General features: G+C 45.8%; 1 protein-coding gene across 1 annotated transcript in view; it reads left to right on the forward strand.

Annotated features, from left to right (window-relative positions):
• Positions 1 to 4,507: 4,507 nt before the first annotated feature.
• The window catches only part of GFI1B (growth factor independent 1B transcription repressor), a 4,726-nt gene continuing 1,484 nt past the window's right edge, over positions 4,508 to 7,749 (forward strand). Inside the window, exons 1-4 of the mRNA XM_010078542.1 lie at positions 4,508 to 4,622; positions 5,913 to 6,059; positions 6,625 to 6,887; positions 7,155 to 7,291. Coding sequence (XP_010076844.1) covers positions 4,508 to 4,622; positions 5,913 to 6,059; positions 6,625 to 6,887; positions 7,155 to 7,291 — 662 coding nt within the window. The remainder of the gene's footprint in view (positions 4,623 to 5,912; positions 6,060 to 6,624; positions 6,888 to 7,154; positions 7,292 to 7,749) is intronic.

Consider the following 7,749-nt stretch of genomic DNA (forward strand, 5'->3'; position numbering starts at 1 on the left):
ATAGTTTCTAGATGTAGACTTTTGTACTAAGCACTGAGGAGAGTGTGTACAGTATTTTTCCTTTAATTGCTATTTTACAGGGCCAGACCTTTAAGTTCAGAAAACAGCACACCTCTGCTGACATCAATTAATCTATGCCAGTTTTGCTAGATGAGAATTCAGTCTCTCCTCTTCAGGATTTTTGCTTAAGATCTCTCTCTTGTATTATTATTTTTCCATCCTTTCTGAGTATATGCTGATCAGTGTGACAATTTTTAGCATATGGAATTAGCTATTTATAGACGCTCCTCATATATCACCAGATTGATTCAATACATTAAGCAGAAAAACAAATTATTTGCAAGTTCACACAGTAAGTGCATCTGTCCATTAAAGGGATACAGAATTTGTTAGACTGCACAACATGAGTCTACTTATCCATGGAAGCCCAGGGCAAAGTTTGCTAAAGCCAGTGGCATTCCCAGCATCACTAGGAGCTAAATTAGGTTTCTAAAGAACAAATGCTGCCATTATTTTCTAAACATTTTTTCTAGATACTACGGATGTACAAGCATTTCCATTCTGCTTCTTGGACAAAATTTCCCCCATAATAAGCTAGCCCTGCCACAGCATCCATTTGCCCAGTCTTACCACAAGAATGAAAAATGTGCTGCTCATTTTTCCACTAAAAAAAGCCACATTCAAATTACTTGCCCCAAGTACATTTGATTTTGCAAGGGTGGAGTAGTGGACACATGATTCGTTTAGTTGCAAAGAACTGAAATACTTTTTGAATGTGATTTTATATTTAAAGAGTCAGGAGTCCATAAAACCTCTTATTTTATTTGGGCTCTTAAAAATGTCAGGCACAGGTTGTGTTCTGTGTTTTTTTTCTTCAAAAATGTAGTCTTCCAAAAGACAAGATATTCTTTATTTTTGGAAGCTTCACCTTCCCAGAAAGAACAGAAAAAAACATTATTAATATTTAAATATAAATTAAGCAATGGGAAGGAAATAAGCTGCTTTTAGCCAGCTTTGTACACTCATCAACTTCTATGAAGACATCTATGAACTGAAAGTTAAAATCAAGTATTTCCACTGAGTGTAGTGGGGAAAAGGGTTTAACCTCTTCAATTAACCTTGTAAATTTGAAAACAGGATTTGTTAAATTGAGGAAAATGGAAATCAGCTTTAGAATGGAACTTACGCTGCAGATTGGGTTCCTGATTCAGCGTGGCTCAATCCTGCAAACACCCGTTCCCAAACACGGTGTTTTGTGTTAGGAATCGTCTGTGAAGGGGTCAGAGAGAACAGCTCTGTAATGTAATTCATCAACAGTACAGAGTTCTTCTAAATTGTATCGAAGGAGCCAATCCTGTATTTCTGGGTACTGTGAGCTGCCGTGCAGTGAAGTGGGAGTTGGGGCTTCACGAGGAACACAGGATCAAGTGCAATTAGGATCCTGAAGTCAGAAACCATCCCTAAAAAACCCCCCTTTTGATTTGGTTCTTGCACAATCTCCAGTGTTTCAGTATGACATTCCAGTTTTACATGTGATACTCTGCAAAATCACCAGAGAGCATCACTGAGGATGAAGGAACTTCGAGTTTGAGCATAGGAGGGGAACCCACGGGTGCTGGGTCTGCTCTCACATCTGACTGGTGAATTTATAACCGGTGAAAGAAGCCCTCCCGAGGTGCTTCAAGTTAGGTTCCCAAAATAGCAATGCAGGTTTTTTTCCCTTGGGTCCCTGTGGCTGTCTTTTCCTCCAGGCAGATTACTACAACATGATTGTACAGCTACATGAATGGCAATCAAATAAGAATACCAATTCCAGCTGGCTACTGATTTTCTATTCTGTATCGAATCCAAACAACGCCACGACACTTGCGGTTTGGGCAACTCCTGCCCAAGCAATGAACTCCCTTTTGCACTTGCCAGTCAGGGTAGAAACTGCTGCCACAGGGGCTGGCAAGAACAAACTCCATAAAAAATAAAGTTTAATTTTCAGCAAAAGGTTGAAGCTAAATTCTGTCAGAAGCTTCAATGACTTTAGGACGTAGCAGGGTCTGTTGTCCATAGCACTGCTCTCCCTGTAGTTAGCCATTAGCAGCCGCTGATGGCACTTGCTACTGATAGTCTCGAATTTCAAGGACAGATAGTATTTTTTCTCTCACAATCTGTGCTTCTAGCTTTCCTCTAACTCAGTTGTGTGAATCACATAGACAGCCCAATGCAGTTGTTAATTAACTCTGCTTTGGGCTCCCAGTTCCTGTTTTCTCTGTAAAATGGGGTGGGGGAAGGTAACTTCCTTTTGTAACGTTCAGCAGCATGCTGAAGATCGCTGTGCTCAGTACAGGCTCTTATCAGACATCGAGATACTGGACCAAATTTGACTTTCACTTATGCTGGGGCAAACACATCCAGAAAAATCCAGTTGATTCATGTGCATCTACTTTTAACTGCTGTTGGAAAAGAGGGGCTGTACTTGGTGCCTTCAATGTACATAGTGTATGGGTACTGCCATAAAACACTCTCAGATTGCTTATGCCACCCATCTCCAGTCCTCTCATTTTTCTGGCCAGGCTGTTGAGCCAGTGCCATGGGGTTCTCTAGCCCACGGGCAAGCAGAGACTCTTCCAGCAGGCACTGCTTGGGTGCAGCACCCACTGCCAGAGCCGCCTCCTCCACTGTGTAGGAAGCCCAGGGAACTCCAGGCAGAGAAATCAGATGTCTAAAGCTGGCTGGTAAAGAATACCCTCCATTGTGGACACAGTCTTGCCCCACCACATGGGAAAATCCCTTTGACTTGAGTGGAAATTCCACGTGTAAAGGGTTGGTGGCAGGACTTTAACTTGGGGCACGTCTATATTGCAGAGTGGGGCTCTGTGCACACACCCCACCTGGGACTGACCGAGAGCAGCGAGACCCCCTGAGCTGAGCACTTCTGCTGGGATGCTGGCTGCACAGGCTAAGCAGAGCACACTGCTCCAAGAAGGGTTGTGCCCATTGCAGAACACTCCCGTGTTTGTACCCAGCTGGTGGTTATTTCTGTGCCCGCAGCCTTTCACCAGCCAGAGATCCACTTCATGATTTGGAGAGGGAACCTCCTTAGAGAATTACAGAAGAGTAAATACAGCCATGTACTTCAGCGTCCCTTCCCTCCAGGGCATGCTTATGGTTCATTCTCAGTACTATTTTGTCCTTCTTCCAAAATTAAATTAACAAATCTACTCTTGGCCTCTGTTTTCTCTTATTCATCTCAAGTTACATGCAAATTTATTGTAAAAAGACGAAGGAAAACAGGTGAGTCATTTCAGAAGAAAAAAAATGCCTAGAGACACCGAGAGCAATCCCTGAAGTCATTGAAGAAACAGTGGGAATCCTGGACCAGATTTAAATGACAGCTATGACTGCATTTCCAAAGGCAGCTGGGCTGGTGAGCACCCGTCACCGACAACAGCGGGCTTGGCAATCCACGTGTCCACAGCAGACCTCGCTGGGTGAATCCCACCGTACGTGTACCTGCGGCCACAGGCACCTCTGTAAATCTGGCCCTTGGACCCTTAAACAAACCCCCGCTGGGCTATGTCATTATATTTAGCATGCAGGGGTAGCGGGGGCACTTCTGAACGCTGGGGAGCTGCTCCATCCCTGGCTGTTTGGGATTCCAGGAGCCCACGCTGCTCTGTCGTGACTTACACACATGTTTCAGGCCATCCCTACTGAACAGGGTCAAACTTTGTTCTTTTTTAGTAAATAAGTAGGCTACACTTCAACTACTCTCAGGAAAAAACCTGACTTAATAATGCACTTTCCCATCAACAGCCAGGACTTACTGCTGACTTTTCATATGAAACATAGGAAGATTTGCTTTTAGTGCTACTATCCTGAACAATTACAAGGGAAAATGCAAATATGTATGCAAATAAGGCACCAGCTGATATTGCCACACACAGCATCCAGCCCGTTGTCATACTGCCCACAGGGGAACTGTTACTAGCCATGGGGAGTGGGCACAGGGCGGGCTGGCTTCTGGTTTGTAAAGATAACAGATGCATTGCAAGAGAATTTTGTGTGATTAAATTTCAGCATTTTATGTTTGTTCCTAACCCGTCATTTCAACGGTCTGTGATATTTGAGTCGCATCCAAAAGGTAACCTGTCTCACCCAGCACCTCTGCTCTGCCTCTGCTTGACTGTTTGTCAGAATACAAAACACTCCTGTTATTAATCTTGTTTCTAGAATTATTATTTGTGTAGCACTGTCACAGAGGAGCCCAGGTCATGGCTTGGGACTGTGCTTCCCGTGTGTCTTTGCCACAGACACACTTTGGTTTGTAACCTGCTCTTCAGGTGGGTGGAGGGACCTTTGAGGTGAACTCTGTCTCCCCAGTGAAAGGGTTTTAATTCTTATCCCTCCTGCATATAGAGCCGATGTGCTGGGGAAACAAATGAGAAATTACCCCCCAAAGCACAGAGCTTTACCTGCCGTTATTCCGTGTTTCTGCCCAGGCGGTGAATGGAAAATGCCACGTTCCTTTTTGGTGAAGAGCAAAAAGGCTCATAGGTATCACCAGCACCGCTTTGTGGAAGATGACCTGCCTGTACTCACGTGGGATCCAGTAACCTCTCCCTTCACTGGTGAGTCAACCCATCCACTGGGCTGGTAAGAATACACCAAGGCACAGCAATAGTTGGGTGGGTGAGCTAAGGGCATAGGATGAGTGAGCTCAAGAGCAACTCAGGGCTTCCACACAGGGATGTCAGTCTAAGGACAAACTGATCTCCTGCTGTGTGCCCCCTTTCTCTAGGCCAAATCCACACTGTCCCACTGAAACCGAATTTAGATCCTCCTTTTGTTTCCTGCTGGGTTCTAAGATTGCTCTGTGGAGCTGGTCACTTTTGGGAAAGATGGACAACTTCAGGCGACTAACAGCTGGGAAAAGAGCTTGCACTTGGCTGGCAGTTTTCTACAAACTCGCCGCTCTGCCACCTGAGTCTCCAGCTTGCTATGTTCACTGCCCACGTTCTTGCTGGACCTCCTCTACCTCAGTGTGTTACCACCTCCTCCTGATGATTTGCAAGGAAGGTTACAGCTAGAGTGAGAAAACACGAGTGACATCCAAGCGCTGCCTGGGAAAGGAGTCCACAGGTGAAGGGCCAGCTGCTGTGTTCTGTATGAACACCAAGCACCGCTGCTCCTGCCTGTGCCTCCTGTCCTCCCTCTGCTCCTCTTCATGCTCTCCCACAGCCACCCACGCAGGAGCAGGGCTGGGGCAATTATCTTCTTCCTTCAGGCACCATTCAAATTTTCTTTATTCAAATCTAGGCTCAGCTTACCCTTTGTTCTAGCCTGGGCTATCAAATTAGAGTCCAGCCCTGTGGTAAGTTTGAGAAAGGAGATCTCTTTAAGGGCTGGGACAAGCGTGAACAAATGTGTGTTCAAGAGGAGAGGACGTTCTGTGGTCACCTGTGCAACTGGTTACGTCCCCTCTCTGCTTCCCTACTTGGCTGACCATAAATCCAGGTTAACAATACCAAACTTTCTTAGGAGAGGGGTGGGGAGGTTAATAAGTTAGTGATTGTTAGCTACCCACACAAATAAAAATAGTTTTAAATAAGGAAATAATTCTTACAGACACATGGACTTCTAGGGTGAATTTTCTCTAACTATATAGGGCATCAAGTGTCCTGTCATTTCTTCCTGCCCCTCTCTATCTTGCCTATCTCCTCCTGCTTGGAATTTCCCTTTGTCAGCAATGGACAGACCTTGATTGCTGTCCTGATTGCACCACTCTGCACTTATTCAGGGAACTACCATGGGCTGATGTATCCAAGGATGAGTTCATACATAAGAACAAACTCCACCTTAATAGATGCTTCTGTTAACAGCTAGAATAAACTAACTGTGACACTGCTGTGTGGTTACAGCCATAGGAGACAAGACACTGGAGGACATCAAGAGACAGGACCTAGAATGCATGGTTCCAAAACAAGAAAAGGACCCATCTGAACTGAAAGAAGAAAGTGTCCCTGTCCAGTACCTGAGCAGGATGCTGCCAGGCCCTTCAGCTCAAGGTCTGCTACCCAAGACCACAATTGTAGAAGAGGTCAGGGCTGGGCTGGCTTATGGAGCCCCTATGACTGGGTTCAGATTTTCAGTAAATGGCAGCTCATATTTTGACATCAATGGTCAAACTGGTCCCAGGCAGAGCTCATCAAGAGTATTCTGTATTTCTGTATGATTCTGCTCTAGATCAGCATCTCCCTGAAGGATGACACTGATTCCCAACAAGAGAGCCTTCAGATCTCAAGGACTAACACAATTCTGTGCTCTGTGGGTCAAGGAGGGTGGGCACATGATACTTGTTCAAACACCGAAGGAAGCAGGGCTAGCAGGGGGGTTAATATTCCCTTAGCATCCCATCTCCCATAAAATTTCCCCAGATTGAAATCAAAGTCATAACAGGAACGTGGTATGGAGATCAGGATTTGAATCAAAGAAGGAGGAGTTACCAGCTGCAACCCCCCAAGGTCAGACAGGACATTAAATGGGGGCATGGTACCTGGGCAGCGTTTTTACTGGTGCCTAGCTGCAGGCAATGGCATGACACTCATTTCTCCCTCTCCTTTGCAAACTCAGAGATGGCCATCCCAGGTCTGCAGATCAAAGACTGCACTAACACGACAAGCACCCCTACCTTCTACAAAACTGGCTTTTCTTGGGATGCTTTCCATTTGCCGTACAGCTACCGACAGATGTCTTCCACCATGCAGTCAGCCCTCCTGGAGCACCCAGTTAGCCTGTACGGGAGCCACCTCCTGCTAAGCACCGAGCCCCCCCTGGATTACAGCCTGCATTACTCCTCGGACACGGAGACCTACCACTGTGTGAAGTGCAACAAGGTGTGTTGGATGAGAACCTCAGGGATGGGGAGGGCCTGGAGTGATTTTCCTTGCATACATCAGTGTTTCACTGGGTTACACCAAAGTGCAATGCATGCTGCTCAAAATAGGTACCTGCTTGTTCTCCTGACTAGGGACAAGGGCAACAGGAATGATGCAGTTCACATCTGCAGGGAGGGAAGAATCAAATAAAAGAAAATAAATTGAAAACAGATGGAGACACAGCTGCCTCATGTCAAAAAAAATCACTGGCATTTTGTTTCACAGGTATTCTCCACTCCCCATGGGCTGGAGGTCCATGTCCGAAGGTCTCATAGTGGGACCCGGCCCTTTGCTTGTGAAGTATGCGGAAAAACCTTTGGACATGCTGTAAGCCTGGAGCAGCACACCAATATTCACTCCCAGGTAGGCAGCATGTTTCCAGAGCACCAGCTCTCCAGAGCTCATGAGTGCTTGGACCTTAGCTGTGGCTTTCTCCATTACAAGGAAAGCAACATTTCCGAGGTTACCAATGTGATGGCTTTCCTGCAGCCCACAATGACAATGATGGGAGCTTGGAGGACCACAGATCATAGATGTTGGTCTCACAAATGTCAGACTGCCCTTGAGAATTCCTTGGATAGAAGGGGAGGGTCGTTGCTACTGGTTCTTCTGTGCTTCACCTCCTCCTAAAGGGCACAGGAGTTTGGATCACAAGATGTAATCCATTTCCATAAGTAACCTTCCCCACATGCTCTTTGTACTGCACCTAGCATATCTGTCCACGGGCTGAGATTTGCTTATCAAATTTCCTATTCTTAACACTCTTAATACTCTTCATGCTCTGTCTTGCAGCCACATACATCCCATGATTTTCTTTCCC

Source organism: Pterocles gutturalis, unplaced genomic scaffold (assembly GCF_000699245.1).
Source record: "Pterocles gutturalis isolate BGI_N339 unplaced genomic scaffold, ASM69924v1 scaffold5676, whole genome shotgun sequence".
Classification (NCBI taxonomy): Eukaryota; Metazoa; Chordata; class Aves; order Pterocliformes; family Pteroclidae; genus Pterocles; species Pterocles gutturalis.